The 19,287-nt window shown below is 40.0% G+C and overlaps 2 protein-coding genes across 2 annotated transcripts in view; one reads left to right on the top strand and one right to left on the bottom strand.

Moving 5' to 3' along the window:
• The window catches only part of nr6a1a (nuclear receptor subfamily 6, group A, member 1a), a 91,961-nt gene extending 86,199 nt beyond the window's left edge, over positions 1-5,762 (bottom strand). Inside the window, exon 1 of the mRNA XM_086207075.1 lies at positions 5,487-5,762. Within this exon, the coding sequence (XP_086063201.1) occupies positions 5,487-5,553 (67 nt within the window). The 5' untranslated portion in view covers positions 5,554-5,762. The remainder of the gene's footprint in view (positions 1-5,486) is intronic.
• A 9,338-nt stretch (positions 5,763-15,100) lies between these two features.
• olfml2a (olfactomedin-like 2A) overlaps positions 15,101-19,287 on the top strand; it is a 37,212-nt gene continuing 33,025 nt past the window's right edge. Inside the window, exon 1 of the mRNA XM_086207074.1 lies at positions 15,101-15,374. Within this exon, the coding sequence (XP_086063200.1) occupies positions 15,291-15,374 (84 nt within the window). The 5' untranslated portion in view covers positions 15,101-15,290. The remainder of the gene's footprint in view (positions 15,375-19,287) is intronic.

Below are 19,287 nucleotides of genomic sequence, written 5' to 3'. Positions count from 1 at the left end.
ACGTTTTAAGTAATCTATCGTGAGGGAAAGCAGCATCCTTTTGCTCCAGCTAAATCTGTTTCACTTCATTCCAGATCATTGAAGACTAAAATATCTTTGGTAAAATGTCATCTCAGACTGGAAATATGTCTTGGGATTTTTATTTTTTTTTTTACTTTCACAACTACTGCACTGAATGAAAAATCTTCAAGGCAGCATTGAGGTGCTGACTGCTTACAATTGTGTTTGTGTGTCACAGTAATTAGGACTCTTTAGCAGATTCCTGTTAGTGTACAGTGTGTCTGTGTGTTTTTTCTATTGACTGTGAAATGATTTCGGTGCCTGCTGATTGGCTGCATCTGTGCACACGGGATGACTCAGCTTCTTTGGCATTGTCTCAGTCTGGACGGAACCAGATAGAATGCGGAGGGTCTCTCCTCTTAACTGCTACAGGACCACGCTTTCCTCTCTCAAGCAGAAAGACCTTCTTTTTTTTTTTTAAATGAAACTCCTCAGCTGCTCTTTTATAGCCCCCGCCAACTGCATGGTCCAGCACTGGCAGTTTCACAGGAAAGCCATTCCTACTCTACATACCAAGTTCAGTGTTTTACAGCTGCCTGTAAACTCATCCTCCACCCAAATTCAAACTCAAATTGAAGACATTTATGGCCTCTGGCTAGGCTACGTGTTGAATATCACAGAGGCCTGACAAAAGCATGGTCTGCAGATCACCAGCGTCACTGTACCAACTGTCCCCCCCTTACTTACTGTAATGCAGTCCCCTTTAAAATATGGTTTAGAGCAGTCAGCCACTTCCTCCTCTACAGCTCATTATCAGCTGTTCCAGGCTCGAGTTGAGCCAGGCCCGAGCTAGCAAACACTTCAGAAAGCAGCCTCACTGCCACCACAGCCTGTAGCTCATGGATCAAGTGGAGGCTGTAAATACTTTCTTGGGTTACATGGAGGTCAGCAGAGACCAGGCCATTAATGCTTCAAGAGCAACATCCCACTGACCCTGGTCACAGTTCCCATAGTGCTCGCTGCCACCTCCTCCCCCGCGTATTCATCACCGTCCACACAACAACAAAATCACAAGCATGCAGAGCCGGAAGAAGTCAGAAACCATACTTCATCTGGAGCTTCATGCTCCTTATTAGTGCATCATTCATCAATAATTTGTAATTAAGGTACAGAAAATAAGCATGTAATCCATTTCTCTTCTTCGACTTGTACTTTTTTCCGCTTCTGCATTTTTGCATCAGAACCAGAAACTTATTTATAGAGAATTATAAGTGAAATAAGGAGTTTAAATGAAGGGTTACTTAAAGACACAAAAACTGATGACAATCTATTTATATTTAAAACCTATATTTGTAGTACGTTTCAAGAGCATAAACTACTGCATCTTGAGAAAAATTTCAAATTTTAAAATATAAATTAAAAAAAAAAAAAAAAGCAACTCAAAAATTATTTTCCCAGCCTCCCGAAATTCTCGTTTTTCTCTTCTGTACATCAATTGATTTTAAACTGTAAATCAATGTCATCTCGGAATATAAAATGATCAGAATAATGAATGAAAATGATAATAACTTCCTTCCTGTGAACAATCAATACAAAAACAAACCAAACAAAAAAATGAACTGAAGTAATTCAATTGTTTTGGCTCACCAGTGGATGGAATAAAGCAGGTCACCATAGCCATTATCAAGAAAACCAGATTCAAATCCCTTTTGGTGCATCCATCTGTTTGATTTATTTAGCTGCTGTGGACGATAACTTCATGACGAAATGCTGGAGGAAAGGCTCTGAAGTGCCGGGAAGTCTTGGCCAAGAAAGTTTGGCGTGATTCTATCTAGTCCATGTTTGTGTTGATCTCGCTGCATCAACATCATGTCTTCCGATTCCCTACTCATACTTTGGTGCACGGTCTCTGTCTTTTTGTTGATGCTGTTGTATCACCATCTGACCCAGTAACACTGCACAAATGTGTGTTGCCTGGAAACAGCAGCAGCATCAGACTGAAGGATGTTCAGTTTCTACACCAAATGAACAGAGGACGGTCCGCACCATTCAGGGCTCCCATTACTTACATCATTTTCATTAAGTTGTATTCTTAACCCCTCAGTTGTTCAGATCAGTGAATTTGTTGAACCCGACTACAGAGTGCAACTCCAATGACAAAATTCCTGCTAAAAAGAACACTGCTCTCAGTGTAATTCAGCTATTAAAGATTTCAACAGAGAGAAGTTTCTCTGTTTTTTCCCTCTTCAGGAGTCAGATGGCCCAGCTTCAGCATTGTTCATAAATTACATTGGTTGTTTATTTTGTCGAACACTGATTTTCAGTCACATTCATCAAAAGTTAGTCTTTAAAGTGGTGTAACCATCTGCCAAGGAGTGTGCTGCGTGACAAACCACATTCCAGCTGTTTGAAATGCTAATCAGCCCACATGGAGAATTATCTTTTCTTTACACTGGTGAAATTAAAAGGGGTGAATTTTCTCTTTGTTCAAGATGCAGATTTTTTTGTTGTTGGTTTATTTTTGTTTGTTTGTTTGTTTGTTTTCGTAAATTTAAGTGTGTAAACCTGAACCTTAAAATAAGGACTGATCTAAAATAAAAATTTGAATCATCCTGCTGCGGGACAGCAATTTTTTTTCCCATTAAGTCTCAACAGGAATCAAAATTTAGTTGAATAAGTAAATTTCACATTAATGTATTTAAAGAGGGAAAATTTAATTTATCTCTGGATATCCAAGAGGCTGAAAACAAAGCTGACAATTTCCCGAGATAAACACTGTAATCAGTCTTGGGTATGATTGCAGTTGGTTCTCTGTAACAAAGCAACTCAGTGATTTTTCTCAGAATGAACTGACTTCTTGCAACTTTCCTCAACAGTTTAAAATCAGTGCATTTATTCCCAAAGCGCATTAACTTTTTTTTTTTTTAACGTGTGCTGCTGCTGATCTACTTACTTCCTAAAAGAAGACTAAAACGAGACATGATGGATCACATCTGCCCGCCTGCTTGGTCCCCACCCCCAACCGCCGCCTCCACCCACCTCTAGCAGCAGCCCCTCCTCCTTTACTGTACTCCTCATGGCTCATCATTCAAGCGTCACAGTGGGGAGAGGGGGTTTGCATCCTGTCCCTTCCCCACCCACTGCCAGCCATCCTCTTCACCCTGCCCCGAGGGACAGGACAGATCCTGGGGCCGCTTTTTTTTTTTTTTTTTCCTACCCCCTGAGCTTGAGCAGGAGCTGACAAAGCACTTTCTTTCAGGCTGTCTGCCCCACCGTGCCAGCCAGCAAACCCCTGAGGCCCAAACATATGTATCCCCTCCATGTAGCCCATCTTCCTGCTCTTTTCCTGTCCATCTCCAGTGAGTTCAATTATATTAAAACAAGAATGTTTTATCAAGCAGGGGATTGGGGGCTGGTAAAATTCCTGGTCGATTCAAATATCAATAGAAATTGAGTTTGTTCTTCAAATGTGGTTGTGTGGAGCAGAAGGTGGAAGGAGGGTTAAGCTGCTTTGTTTGTGTAACAATGTGAGATGGTAGAAAGGCTTAAACACTTCTCCCACCCACCCCTCTGACAGGTTAACCAGATGCACTTAACACATGGAAGGTCCCTAAAATAATATTCATGACGAGTACAATGTCAGTGTACGCCAAATCGAACCAAATTCTTAAAGCTTTCAGTTTACTGTCACAGAAAACAAAGTCATGCAGCACAGTAAACAAAGCAGAGTTGAATGTTTGGCATTCCTGCTTCAAAAAAGAAAGGACAAAACGGTGGCTACTTATTTTTCCCCAGCTGATTTACAAATGAATAAACTGATCAATTCAGCTTACAGCCTTTATATGAGCCTTCCTCAGCCAGAATGCTTTATATGTACAGATTTAGAAATGATGATGATGATTTTTATGTTTTAATATAAAGCTGCTGATAAACCATTTTGACTTCATTGTTGAACTGTGTTGGAGACATGATAGTATCAGCCCTTGTAGAGACATGACTGCAATTTTACTTACACTGATTATTTAATTTTATATATATATATATTTCTTTTTTTTTTTTTTTTTTTTTTTACCAGTAACTTTTATTCCAATGTATTGTAAAATAAAAATAAATAAGATTTTTGATGCAATACACTTACATCTATTCATTATTTGTTTAAGTTCTCAAACGTGATCGAGAATTTGGTCGGTGGTCTGAAAACCCAAAGGCAGCAGTCTGTGGATGGAACCAGAGAACGTTTGGTTTAGCTTTCTTTAATTAAATTGAGAAATTATTTCTATTACTTCTTCATGTGGAGAGAGCTTTCAGTGGTTCAGCTCATCAAAGGACAGTCTAATTTCAACAAAAGGTGAAAAAAAAAAACTTTTCCTTCATTTTTATTTGCCAACTATTTAGAATGACTCGTTTGAATTGAAGAAAATTAAGTTGTTGTTTTGTTTTGGGGGGGGCGTCATATATTCAATTGGGCTAAAAGGTGAACTACTATCCGATTGTCAAGCGACAATCAAACATCACAGTCCATGTCAGTCTCAGTCAGGGCGCATCAATCCAGGGGAGTGTACGCAGAGCAGGCAGGGCTCAAGGAATTTTAATCTTGGAAATGTCAATATATCTTCAGTCACCCGCACGGGGGCACAATATGGGACTGGCGCCTGACTCAGAGCCTTACAGCGGTGTCTGCGTGGCTCAGTTTGGGACCTGGAGCTGATCATTGTGCAACTTATAAGGATAATAAATTTATAAAGTGGATCAGAAGTGATCTTGTGTGTGTGTGGGGGGGGGGGGGGGGCTCTGCAGTAAAGTCGGTGTCATGCTATACAATGCAACATTTCACTAATAAATGTCTTATCTCCTTTCCTCTCGTCTTTATGTAGACCTTCCCCGTCCTGCATGTAAAACCGGATTTTGGGGACTACAATGGCTTCAGGGCTTCTCCAAGTTCAAAAGTTCACCTTTTACGATCTCCCTGAGCCTGAGTGACCACCTCCAAATAAAAACATTCCGACCTCTGTTCCCAACAACACACACACACACACACACACACACACCTCAAGAAGCAAACAATGATAGTATCAGTTAATTGATCTCTGCTGATGCAAAACTGTCTTAGGAGCCAAAATTCATTCATTCTGTCGTAAAAAAAAAACAACAACAAACAAAACAAAAACGACACTCCACTTAAAAAAGGACATTTATCTAATAATTTAATCCGTATAACTCAACTTCCTATCAACTGCAAACATTGATTCACAAGGCACATAAACTTACTGTCACAGGTAGCGGCCTCAAATCTGGAGGGAAGAGTGATTTTGTACCTGTGACATGCTCATGAGGCGGGGAGGGGTGCACGATGTTGGGGTCCAAGTAAAGACAACGTAGCCGTGTTATTAACTGAGGAGGAGTGTAAATGTTTGTTTGAGTGATTGTGTGTTTGCCGTGGATGCGGTGGCGTGTCTAGGATCATGCTTTAAGGGTTGTTCGCCTACCGTTGACGGACTTGGCGTTGTTTCTCTCCGGGTAGTCGAACCCGTTGGTCCTCTTCTCCACCTCCATCCTCCTGCATGGGCTGATACCGAGTCAGCCCCGCGTCGTCTTTAACCGTCACCAACAAATATCGTAGTGATGATGATGATAACGATGATGATGATGTGATGAAGATGATGATGATGTGCTGAAGTCAATCGAGCAGGTTTGTTTTCTGTCCTCCGCTTGGCTGGCTCACAGCTCGGACCGCCGTCCCATGCTTCCAACCAGCCGGGAATCACTGGGATCCACCACACCCCCAAAGATGATGCATTCATGTCCTATAGGGAAGGTGGGAAAGAGTAGCTTCCACTGGGATCGCGAAATTATTCAGATGTGATGAGGAAGCTTTGTTCTGACTAAAATGCTCAACGGTGCCATAGTCTGACTGGATGTGCCTTTTCAAGATATGATTTTATTTAATTTGAACTCAGCGGCAGGGGTGTCTTGACAACACCCCATGGCTTGGAAGTCTTGATCACCCCCACAACCATCAACACTGCCACCACCACCACCACATATTTGTGTTTTTCTGTTTATTTGTTGTTGTTGTTGTTGTTGTTGTTGTTATTCCTGTGTATTTCAGTTTTTGAAAATAACCAAGATTTGAGACCATTTATACTAACCAGCTCACATCCATAACACAAATATAATTCACTGCTAAAAGTATTCTTTCAAAAAATGTCTGTGAGCAAAGTTTTCAAGAACTGTTTCCCCGCTGTTTGTGGTCTCTCCTCAATCATATGTCTCCTTTTCTCTTTGTAGGAATTCTTCAAATGAACTTTTATCAAAAATAACATCCCTCTTTGAAGGCACTGTGGCTCCAAAACTGTCTCAGACAGAACTAACAACATATTATGTATAACAAATAAAAACAAACTCATCCATCATGCTTTACCACAACCGGAAAGGGAACTTTCAATGATTCTGACGACGTGACAACGTGAAAACTGCTTGGCTTCTCCTTGCCGTGTCAATGCAGAGAAAATTAACACAGTTGATGCGGAATGTGAATGATATACAATGATATACATGAAAAAATCTATTTCAGTTGATGATATAAATGACAAGCTGGGTATTCTAATAAAGTTTTCTCTCATTTCAAGTGAAATAAAAACTATTAATTTAAAAATAAGATAACATCCATCACATTGGGCTCTTAGATGGTATATTCTGTGTTTTCATTGCATATTTGAGTTGGTTTGTTTGTTTGATTGATTAATCTTAATCTGTAGTGGCACGTGGATGTCAGAAACATTTGAGACAAAATGGTTATGAACTGTCAATGGAAGTACTGTAATTGCTGTTTCTCACGATACTGTAGTCCATGTATATTGGGCTGTGTGTGCCTCCAAAAGTAGTGTGACCTACGCAAAACAATGTCCCTGAACATCTCTTGCGTAGCCACTTCCTGCAGATGATCTGCAAAATTGACCATTTTCGTTGACCACTTCTCTCTTTTTGAAGCTCTTTTGGTCTGATTAGTTTTGTCCTGCCTGGTTTCTTCTCTCTCCCTCACAAGTTGGCGTCAGTCTGATGGAGCACAGCGGTCCACTAAGCACTGGATTATTAAAAGTTTGTGAATATTAAACATATAGCACATCCAACATCCTTGGGTCCTTAACGATGCACGTGCCAACCTTTGATCCCCAGTTGTTGAGGTTGTTTAGTGAGGTTTGTATCAACCAATACTGAATCTGAACATAATTAGATTTCCTTTTTCAACAAAAGTTTAAAATAAATCAGAGGCTGAGTCCTTTCTGACATCCAGTTACTACAGGGGGTGGTGCCAATTACTTAAAAACCACAAATATAGAAACTGGGTAGCACGGTGGTGCAGTGGTTAGCACTGTCGCCTCACAGCAAGAAGGTTCCGGATTCGAGCTCCGGAGTTTGCTTGTTCTCCCTGTTCCTTACATGGGTTCTCTCCAGGTACTCCAGCTTCCGAAAGCTTCCTGAAAATACAGACTGACAGCAAAAACACAGATGTAGGTTGAAGAACTGCTTTTATGTCTATTTTTATTACTGCCACCCTCTTCATAAGTGGGGTTTCACTACAGTTCACAACATGTGTTACAAACAGACCACATCATGACACACCCACACCACTGTAACACCACTGCAATGCCCAGTTTGGTCGAAATCAGCCACATGAATGTCATACAGGAGTAGGAATGACCCCTAATATGACCTCTGTGAGTTGTTTAACCTTACCCCCTCAGAAAAATGAATCCTAGATTTCCTGCATGTTGAACAAAAAAACTGAAGCTTTCATGAACAAATGCTGTCAAGAAATTGTCAGTTTACCTTGTTAGACTTTCACCCTTCTTTTCTGTGGTGTCTTTTCTGCTCTGTGGTGTAAGATATAGCTGGTCAATGACGGATTGGCCCATCTTGTATTTGTGTGGTCTTCTTCCACCCAACTCTTGATGCCCTTCCTGGACACCCTTGACATGGATCTTATTCCCAATAATTACTGAGGCTTTTGTGAGAAATGTCTTAATCTGTAACATCATCAGATCATGTTTTTTGGTCTTATTGATATATTGATGCAGTCCACCATCTTCTCCATTCTTTAATGTTTCTGGGGATGGAAATCTCCTGCCATCAGATTTCTGCAACTGCTGCTGATTGTGATGACGCCTGCAAGCCTTTACAGGAGTGTTGCAAAGCAAATATTTCAGAGTGAGTTCAAGAGAAACCAAAAAGAGCAGTTTCCAGTACTTATGTTTAGGATAGCCTCGCATCATAAAATTTAACATGTTTTTGCCAATACTATATAATTTTTTTTCTTATTTACTACATTATGTTGCTTGAACTATGACTCCATTTCTATAGTAGTTTGTTTGGGATCATATACATGCAGTGGAAAACTGGTGCTCTCATTATTGTCTAGAGTGTTGAGCATACGGTTGCTATTTCCTGGCTGAGCATCATTCCTTTTCCTGTTTCCCATCCTGGGGCATGCGAACAAATGCATATTTGGTAATAGTCAACCCTTGAAACAGTAAGTACTATTTGTTTGTTCAAGTTTTTTCAAAGCTGAATGAAACAATTATTTCTTACTTTGTTACACCACACCATGAAAAAGATCAACAGTTATTTAAACCACACAAAATCTACTGTTATGCAAAAGCACAAGTTATGTTACTGTTCAGCGACCAAAGCACGGCTTTGCTGCATCCCGTTCACAATGCTCACTATATTTGCTCACCTGAAAAGAAAACCTGGTTTCTGTGTTATGACAGAAAAGGAAACAATGTTTCCAAACTTGACCCCTGAAGTGAGACAAGGTAGCATGGTCAATATGGTATCAGATTAGACAAATATTAAGGCTGCACAACTTCCCCGACCCCGGAAAGCATGTGAGTCATGTCTTTTAGTCTTGATATGATGAGTCACTGACCTGCTTGTGTCTTTGCAGTTTATTGTTGCCTTCTGTGTCGCCTCTGCCGTAGCCCCTTGGTTGACTCAGCTAGGAGCGAAATGAAATGGGGCGAGAAAATAGACATGTGTTCTCTGGAATGGAACATGGATGACCCATAATTCCTTTTATTAAACTCTTACAAAACTGAAGTTATCATGCTGGGCCCAAAACACCCTAGAGACACCCTATCCAATGAGATAGGTACCCTGGATAGCATTACCCTGGCCCCCAGCACTACCGTAAGGAACCTAGGAGTTCTCTTTGATCAGGCTCTGTCCTTCAGCTCCCACATAAGCAAATTTCTGGAACTGCTTTCTTTCATTTATGAAACATTGCTAAGATCCAGCACATCCTGTCTCAAAAAGATGCGGAAAAATTAGTCCATGCTTTTGTATGTTTTGTTTGGATTACTGCAATTCCCTCCTGTCAGTCTGCACCAATAGGTCCCTAAAGACTCTCCAGCTGGTCCAAAACACTGCTGCCTGCATGTTGACGAGAACTAGTAGAAGAGACCATGTCTCTCCTGTACTGGCTTCTCTGCATTGGCTCCCTGTCAAATTCAGAATAGAATTTAAAATTCTTCTTCTAACATACAAAGTCCTCAACAATCAGGCTCCTTCATATCTGACAGAGCTCATAGTCCCCTATTATCCAGCCAGAACCCTTTGCTCCCAGGATGCAGGGTTACTTGTGGTTCCTAGTCACTAAAAGTAGAATGGGAGCCAGAGCCTTCAGCTATCAGGCTCCCCTCCTGTGCAACCGTCTCCCAGTTTCGGGACCGGAATGAAGACACCCTTTGTATGTTTAAGAGCAGACTTAAGACCTTCCTTTTTGATAAAGCTTATAGTTAGGTCGGGCTTAGGCTGGCCCTTAGAGCCCTTGCTACAGGCTTAAATTGCTTGGGGGGACCTCCCATGGTGCACTGGGCTTCTCTCTTCTCCTCTCTTTCCTCTCTGTCCTCCCGTATGTGTTACACATAAATCATACTCATATGTTTTACTGACTCATCTTCTTCTCTGGAGCCTTCAGGCTCCCCACATCCCAGATCCTAGGTGCTGTTGGAGGAGGCTACAGACCTGAAGAGGCTCAAGCTGCCACCCGTAGCTCCACCTGCTCCCATCCCCGTCTGTCCATCAGTGTCTTTATGTTTCTCTGCTTCTAAAATTGACTTGACTTGACTTGACCTGAATGGCCATGTTTGTCCTCCTTTACAAAGTAAAGAGAAACAGCATTTTAATCATGTAATTTGCATTCTGCTGCTCAGTGTCTACATCTTTACCTAAAATGACATCAAGATTACTCAGGTCATTAAAAATAAGTTTGTACCCAAATCAACCTTAGAATCAAACCTGATCCCAGTAAACCAGGTGAATATTAAAAGTTCTTTTTTTTCTTTTTTAACTCTACAGGGAAGAGAAAGCAAAATCTGCCTTTCCCACAGCACCCAAGTGGCACCATTTCATATTAGGCTATCACATATAGAGATTGGAATAAGTACAATACATGAACCATTTTTTTAAATAATTTTTGTTGTTTTGAAGTCTGTTACTGTTGCAGGAAAAGAAATCACGCAGTTAGACCCTTTCGATTGAGCGATCATGAGTCAATGAGTTTTTTCATTTATCAAACTTAATTCACAATGTTTCAATTATACAAAGGGTGGCACGGTGGTGCAGGGTTAGCACTGTCGCCTCACAGCAAGAAGATTCCGGGTTTGAGCCCCGGCTTGAACACGAGGTCTTTCTGTATGGAGTCTGCATGTTCTCCCTGTGCCTGCGTGGGTTCACTCCAGGTACTCCGGCTTCCACCAACACTGTCAAAAAACGTGCAAATGGGGACGAGGCTGATTGGATACTTTAAACTGACTGTAGGTATGAATGTGAGTGTGAATGTTTGTCTGTCTGATGGACTGGTACCCTTCCAGAGTGAACCCCGCCTCTCGCCCACAGGCTGCTGGGATAGGCCCCAGCCCCCCATGACCCTTAACAGGATAAGCGTTAGAAAATGCATGGATTGATGGATGAACTATACCACTGTATTCATAAATTAATTGCATTTTTCATACATCTACAGTAATTTTGGATTTGTAGATATAATTTCATGATATTTGTATCCTAATAACTGGTATTAGCTTGAGTTTGTGTGAGTTTAACACCAATATCCTATCCAAATATATTTTTACTATTGTTCATTGTCATGACTCAACATTGTTATTTACCTATGTTTTCCATTTTGGGTTAATTACTTATTATTTTTTCAGACCTCGAGAGCAAATTTTATCTTCATTTACTCAGGAGATTAAAATCAAAGGCTGAGAAACGCCTGAATCTACATCGACACTTTAAAACTGAACACTCCTGACCTCTTGTGGCTGAAATCAGCTTGACATCTACTCACATTAGAACTCTCTCTTCAGAACTCATCAAACACCAGTAACATTTTTTCTTATTTCAAAGCTACTGGGTTGATTACTAACAACAGCAAAATTGTCTAAACCTCTCAAAATCTGTTTTAAATGATACCCTATTTCATCATCCATCCATGCATCCATCCATCCATTTTCTACCGCTTATCCTGTTAAGGGTCGCAGGGGGGCTGGAGCCTATCCCAGCTGCCTTCTGGCGAGAGGCGTGGTTCACCCTGGACAGGTCGCCAGTCCATCGCAGGGCCAACATATATAGACCCCATATATCGAACCCGGAACTCTCCTGCTGTGAGGCGACAGTGCTAACCACTGCCCCACCGTGCTGCCCCCCTAATTCATCATTTACTCTTTCACTTGACAAAATACCTGAACCGAAAAAACTTTAAAAGATTTTATGGAGATTTGTGAATGGAACTGGCTTTGAAGAATTTCTTTTTTATTTTCATTCATTTTTTTTTCGTTCTTGTTACCTTAATCTTAAACTAAACAACAAAATGACAGATTTGACTGTAAAGGGATAATATGAATGTTACAATGTGGAATTCCTGGAATTCGGGATGCTTTATCATATGAGGTTCTGCTTTCATGATTCCACATGCTTGTGTCCAGGCATGTGAGCAGACCTATTTATGGATCAGTCAGGCTTCATCCATTATACTTGTTTATGATGATTGCATCAACAATCTGACAGTTTCCTTGTCAGTCCAACTAAAAAGGTTGCTTGATCTAACTTTTTCTAAGAAATTCATCTATCAGACTATCCTCCGGAGAAAAGGGCTGCTGTCAGAAAGGTGTGTTCTTAAAAAGGGAGGGCTATGAACAGGTAGATGGAAAAGACAGAGAGTGATTGAAATTTATTCTCATCTGGAGGATGTGCTCATGTGTCCCCAAAGTAACACGCTGCACCCCCTGTGAGATGGCAAACCTTGTGAAAAGCCAACATCCTGGCTGTGTGGTTACACTTGGACGCAGTGGTTTGCACTGTAACCTCACAGAAAAAAAGGTCCCAAGTCCTGGTAGTCCCAGATTATTTGTGTGTTGAATTTGTGTGTTGTCTCTGTCTCTACATTGGGTTTCTCTGGGAGTTCCAGTTTCCCCCACCATTGCTGCTCTTTTAAAGGCTTTGAAGCCACAAGCTCCCTCTAATCTTAACAAGGGCATGTGATCCCTTTAAAATATTGGATATTTTCCATCCATCTTTTTAGAAGTTGGTAAAGTCCACTGTCACAAAAGCTCCTTGACATCAATGCCTAAAGACTGATATGCACTGAGGACCGCCACTTTCTGCCCCTGTGACCTGGACACATCTCTACGATGATGTTAAACCTAAGCCCCTGCATTCACCTGACTTCTTTTTAACTCTGGGGACACACAGAAGACCAGTGTTCTAAGAGGAGAGAGCATAAATATATGATTTGATTAAATCAGAGATAAAAAGGGACAGGCCCATTTCCAGAGTATATATATCGTCAGAGGTACCTTAATTACAGTCTGCTGCATCTTGGAGAGAGAGCCATTTACAGTAAGTGAGACTGATATTGGAGGAATGCAGTCAGATTCACTGGTTTTAGTCGAGAGTCTGACTGTAGCATTTTAACCCAGACGTGTTGAAACAAAAGGTGTGAGTTGTATCACTTCATCCGATTTTAGCTTTGTTACACAGGAGGAAAAATGTCATCTTGGTGAATTAATGTGCTGTTTAAGAGAGAGAAGATAGGATCACATTTAACACCATGATTCTGGACTGCTGGACTTTGGGAAATCATCATTATAGAAACATTTTCTGATTTCTTCAAATAGAAAGTCTTCAGCTTGATGGCAGTTCTTTGTCTTTTTTTTTTTTTTTTTTTTAAACTGAAAACAGCCAAACTTCGAAACAATTTTGTTGGTGATGTTTAATGCTTTGGAAATGTTGAATCATTTACCAGATGCAGCAGGTCAAATATTTACTTATTTCACTTGAGAACTGGATCAGAAATTCCAAGGATTTGAACGGCCAGCTGATGGCGCCAACAGACCTTATCCCTCCAAAGTATGGAGCATAGTTTCACAATAAGTACAATGTTTGTTTGTTTTTACCTCTTCTAAACTCAGTGTCCCCTCCAGTCAAATATTTGCAAAAAATTATTTCAGATCGTGATTACTGTGCAGCAAGTGGAATGCTAATTATATTAGTTTTGGTGATTCATTTAATAAATGACTTTTATTATTTTCTGAGTTAACTCTTCATGAGATTCCTTTCTGTCACCTTAATATAATGTTTGAGCTTCACTCTGTAGAATAATGTGCATTTGTGAGTATCCTTGTGCAGACTTATTGTAAATCTCAGTGTCAGTGACTCCACAACTGGAAGCTTGATTAGCGTCATCACAATCACATCTTAAAAATTACAAATGCAGAGACTTGAGGCCACCAGCGAATGAGAGTGAACTTCTCAGTGAACTACAAAACGTCACGTGTTCTGCTCATCTATTGAAATTAAAAATATTTCCATGTTCACATTTTTTTATCGGTCTGCTTGGTGCACACTGGAGGCACATTTGGTTGCAATATCCATAGCAGCCATTTTGTCATGCCATAGCTGGAAAAAAAAAAAAACACAAGTGTAATTATCTAAATGAATTATGGTTCTATTCTATTTCATGTCAAAGCCAGTCAACATGCCTTAGCCCAGCTTAATGGAATGGGGCCATAATTAATGTTATCAATTACCTCACCACTATATTTTTTTGTTGACATTTATTAATTCCTTCAGTGAGAATGGAAACAGAATCCATGATTTGTAGGAGTCTGAATGGATTTGTTTGTTTCCCATTAAAAGACAAGACAATAGGAAAATCCTTTGACGATGCAAGGACTGCATGTTGGGTTGTGAGCATGCGTGTGTGTGTGTGTGTGTGTGTGTGTGTGTGTGTGTGTGTGTGTGTGTGTGACTCAAATCAATGTGGCTGTCAAATACATATACTATCAAGTAGCGGGTGGGGGTGGGACCACGAGACACTGGTGATACATCGATGATGGATCTACATTGAGGATGGACAAAAGAGGAAAAAGAAGAGTGGGAGTCACAAAAGAATTCGGTTAATAAATGATTTTGCTAATGACCATATGAAGTGCAAACGGGACGGCTCAACGATGTCGATCTAATTAGTTATCTTCTACACCATCGGGGTTCTGAAGTATGCATTTGCAGAATATAACAATATCATTAGCTCATTCCTCATGACATGGTGGCAATTACGTGAATATAAGAACCAATGAAGTAGCTTCTGTTCCCCAGGTGTTAGGGTTGTCACCTAGTAGTTGTCTCGTTTACCTTGTTTCATCTGGTATTGGACAGAAAAAGAACTAGAAAAGAACAGCATTATATTTAAAATATATATATATATATATATATATATATATATATATATATATATATATATATATATATATTTAAACGGTTACAACTGAGCATGGAAATCAAAATCCAATCTCTTAACATGCTCAATATTCAGGAACCCTGTTTCATCGTGGCGCGTCAAGAGGGTTAAATTCATTTTAAACTTGTGGTTTTATTAATCGCGCTCATTACAGCTGTTTAAAAACTACCACTGGGCAGAACGTATACACGTGCACGGTGTGTTTGTGCGTGTGTGTCTCTGTGTGTGTGTTAATGTAAACCCCTCCCATCAATGGAGGACAGCGGATGGCAGATGATGCGCAGTCTCTGCCTGGTTAAGGACAGAGCGTGCTGTGCAGGAGGGCGCACAGCTCACACACATCCTGAACGTTCATCCATACAGACAGACGCTCTGCACGCACTCTAAACTCGTGTGAAGTGAAAATGGAGCTAAAGTAGGCGCACTACCTGGTTTCCCTTGATGGAATGAATGACGTGACTGCCGCTTTGGGTTATTTTTTTATTAACTTCACATGCAGAAGAGAATCATGTGGAGATACACGAACTTGTTTGTGTGTCTGCTGGTTTTGTGTAAGGATGCGTCCTCACAGAGCAAGGTAAGTCGAAACCCAACAATTTTCAGCCTCACATGTTCAACACGTTGGCCAGTCACGGATTAAATTTAGGTTGACTCTCTCAGTCTCAATTTCCACTCACCCTTTACCTGTATCACGTGCTGTTTAGGCCAAAAAAGTGACTAACAGAATTTATTTTCTTGCCAGACGTTTAATATGTCTGTCTACAGCCAGCAGCTGGCTCAAGGGTATGTGCAACTTCTTATGATTTGAGGTAATCCTCCAATCAAGGTTTGCAGTATGAGTAACAATGGGTTACGTACAGATACTTGCCTCCAGATGCCAGCTGAGTGTGGGAGAGATGGCACCCTGTGGGGTAACAGTAATATCTGCCTGTCCTGTTTGTACAGCTGGTGGGCTCTAGTAACCCCTCTCTCTCTCTCTCTCTCAGCTTAATCATACACACACACACACACACTCTGTCTCTCTCTCTCTCCCACACACACACACACACACACACACACACACACATTGTTCACTACATCATGAACAGCCGTGGCTCTGGCACCTGTTTATGGTCAAGTATAGTGTGTGTGTGTGTGTGTCTGCTCTGATCGAAGAGGCTGAAAAATTCAGGTCATTAATTCTGTATTGTAGTTATGTTTATAGGACGTAGTAGTTTAGTAGTTTTCTCAACAGAAGTTGTAACATTCTCAGCTGTGGTAGTAGCAGCGACACAATTAATACCAGTATTAGCAGCATGTAGTGGCATTTGTGGTTTGTTAATAAACTGCCCTTTCCACATATTTTATCTATTTTTGGTTTCCATAATAATAAATTAAACGTTGCAGCATTCTCTGATATTATCAAAACATTGCGGTGCAAAAATTCTCCTCCTTCAAGTGGTTTCCTCTGTTTACTGCGAGTCCTGAATTCAACCTCGTTCAGCATGTTTTGGATGAACTGGAACGCTGACTGTGAGCCAGAAGTTGTCACCCAACATCTGTCTGGAGCTCATTAATGCTCTTGTGGCTGAATGGGAGCAATCTCTGAAGAAAGGTTTGAACATCTGCTAGAAAATCTGAAACCTCAAGAGTGGAGGGCTCTGACATGTGGGAGAGATGTTATCTGCATTTAAGGCTATGTGATGCTCCCCAAAAAGGTAGTTTTTGTAGTCTAATGGTGTATTAATGTGAGGGTCTGCAGTGGTGAGTAAGTGTAGTAGTTTGGATACTGGTAAGAAAAATTGTGTTGTATTGGTGGATCAAAGTAAGGGGTTACTACCTCAGCACTATTGGTTGTTTTAGGCACTATTCAAGTCTTTGTTATTAATCCCATTATTATTGTCATTATTACAGGAATGATGTCTATTTATGGCACTGGTTCTCTCCGTGAGCTTTCCAAAAGAATGGCTCATGGTTCTTTTTCCTTTTGGCTGGACCACAACTGTGTGACTGACAGTTGAAAATACATCATTGGTTAGTTTTTACTCACTGACCATTGCGTGTGGTGGAAAGAACATTTACTCAAATGTGCTCAAGTATAGTTTTAAACTGTAAGTAGTTATTGAGTATTTGATGCAGCTTTTTTTTCCCCTTTTTACTTCATTTCAGTCAGAAATATTGTACATTGTACCCTCCAGAATTTATATGGTAGCTTTAATCTTTTTTGAAGACAATGAAGACCGCAACAGGATTTTAAAACACTGCACATTATTAACTACATATACTACACTGGATTTATATACATCCACAAATTCCACAAAGTGTTAGGTTTCTATACATTTTCAAAAGGCTTTCAAGAGATATTGTGTTCATGTTCAGTGACAGTGAACTTTGACCCTCCAAAATACAGTATTAAGGTACATATAAATATGGTTCATGCTGGCATTCCAGTGGATGTTTGTGCAATTTTGAAGAAATTCTCTACAGTTGCTCTAGAAAAAGCACCTTAACAACAATTGGTTCATATGGACATACAGACAGACAGTTTAGAAACGCTATGACTGTTCTATGGATTTTGCTGGCTTGAAAGCACAATAATACTACTACTAATAATAATACAGTACATTTTATGCAAAGTGCCTTTTGGAGCACTCAAGCTCAACGTATATTAAATGAATAAAAACAATAAAAAGCAATCAACAACAAACCAGTGTTGTGCAACCATTTCAGTGTGTGATGGCTCGGAGGGATAGGTATTGTAATCAGGATCAGAATTTGGACTTGTTTACAGCTTGGCCAAACAGTGAGTTATCCCTCTGAGTGTCTCACATGGTTTAATTTCAATGGATTAAACCATGTGAGAAAGCTTGTGACATCTGAGGCGTCGTGTTATGTGATAAAACTGCACATTTGTGAGTGTCCTTTTATTGTGACTAGTTGACCTGTCAAGGTTGCAGTGCTCTTGACCACAGATCATAGAGATTTGTGGACAAAATTTGTGAAAAAGAAGCTGTTCATGTGCATGGAAGAAGATTTCAATCTTGTTTACTTTTCATTAAAAATGAAAAAAAAACTATAGTTATGTTTAAGTTATGGTTTATGTTTTTGTTGGGTGCTTATACTGTAGTTATGCAACATACAGAGGGACCAAACTAGAACTTAAAGAAAATTTGTTTAATTGTATTTTGCTGCTTCTATACTTTCAGGAGTTAAGTAATGGATTATTTGTACATTGTTGTAACCATTTCTACTTGTACTTAAAGGTTCTCAACACTTTCTGCACCATAATTCAGTGCTCTTTCAAAAAGAACTGGCAAAAACAGTGCAGCTAATTCCATATTTTCCAAAAGGCTGGGCGGAATATCCCTGTAACAAATTGATGTTTTCTCTCATCCATACCCTGCCCAGTCATATTCATGGACAGTCCACCATGTAGTCCAGTTATATTATTAACACAGACAAGATACAAAGACAAGACGTAATTAATTGCATTGATAAAAACAACATTTAGAGAGAACTAATGTCATTTGTCCAACTTGGAGGAAGGTTTGTTTGGAATTACTGTATCGATTCACTTTTGACTTATTGATTGGGATTTTTCAATTTGTGAATATCTTTCACCCTTTATTGAAGTTGAAATTTGCGTGTCTTAACTTTGTAAACGCTCTTTTTTTCTGCCTGTAATGCTCTAATATTAGTTTTCCTGTCCCTGTTTCTTGGCAAGTCAGGCTGTCTTTCCTCTGTTATGCAATTTGTCATCTTGCTCTTAGCCTTTCCTCTTTTTTCATGCAACTCTTTTGCAGTATCCATTGCTGTACAGCAGTTGAATAGTCATTTATGAGAATATTGATGATGTTCAAAAACTTGTGTTCTGCTTCTGGGTATTGACCCCTGCCGTATAGTTGTAGATTTGTAACATGTTTGCATTTCTCTGTGTGATCTTGGTAGTGATACCAGGCCATCTTTCCTCCAAACTACAGGTCTTGGTAATGAGCAGCTATGTTGGCTGATAAGTACCCAACCAGACAAGAAAATAGGGGAACAATGTGACTTGTCAATAAAGCATAACCAAAGTAACATAGCAGCAAATATCGGTATTTTCTTTCAATCCTGAATGAGCCTGGAATGAAATTAGCAGCTCTCACCAAGTGTGAAAAGAATCTGAATTTTTATCAATATATCCATCAGTGGCCTGATGGATCACAACATAAAATGTTGTGTATTATTGATGTAAAATAGTGTGTACTGTTGTTCAACGTGTTGTTGTATAATGTTTCATTCTTCTTCTTTAGCTCTTGTCATCCGGCATATTGCAACTGCTCATTACCACCGTTTATAGCCTAGAACAGAAACTGCTAGGTAACACCATAAAGAACAGACAAAATATAGTGATCATGCTACAAACACAGTTACTACTGTTGGCCACGTTATACCTGATACACTGGAGACATGTGCATGCTTTCCTGTAGAGGCACAAAGTAGGGTTTTTAACGAACTGAACGGACTTGGTT

The sequence above is a fragment of the Aulostomus chinensis genome, chromosome 6 (genome assembly GCF_037954235.1).
Source record: "Aulostomus chinensis isolate RoL2024-O1b breed Wild chromosome 6, RoL_Achi_v1.0, whole genome shotgun sequence".
NCBI lineage: Eukaryota > Metazoa > Chordata > Actinopteri > Syngnathiformes > Aulostomidae > Aulostomus > Aulostomus chinensis.
This window is presented reverse-complemented; position numbering and strand designations above follow the sequence as displayed.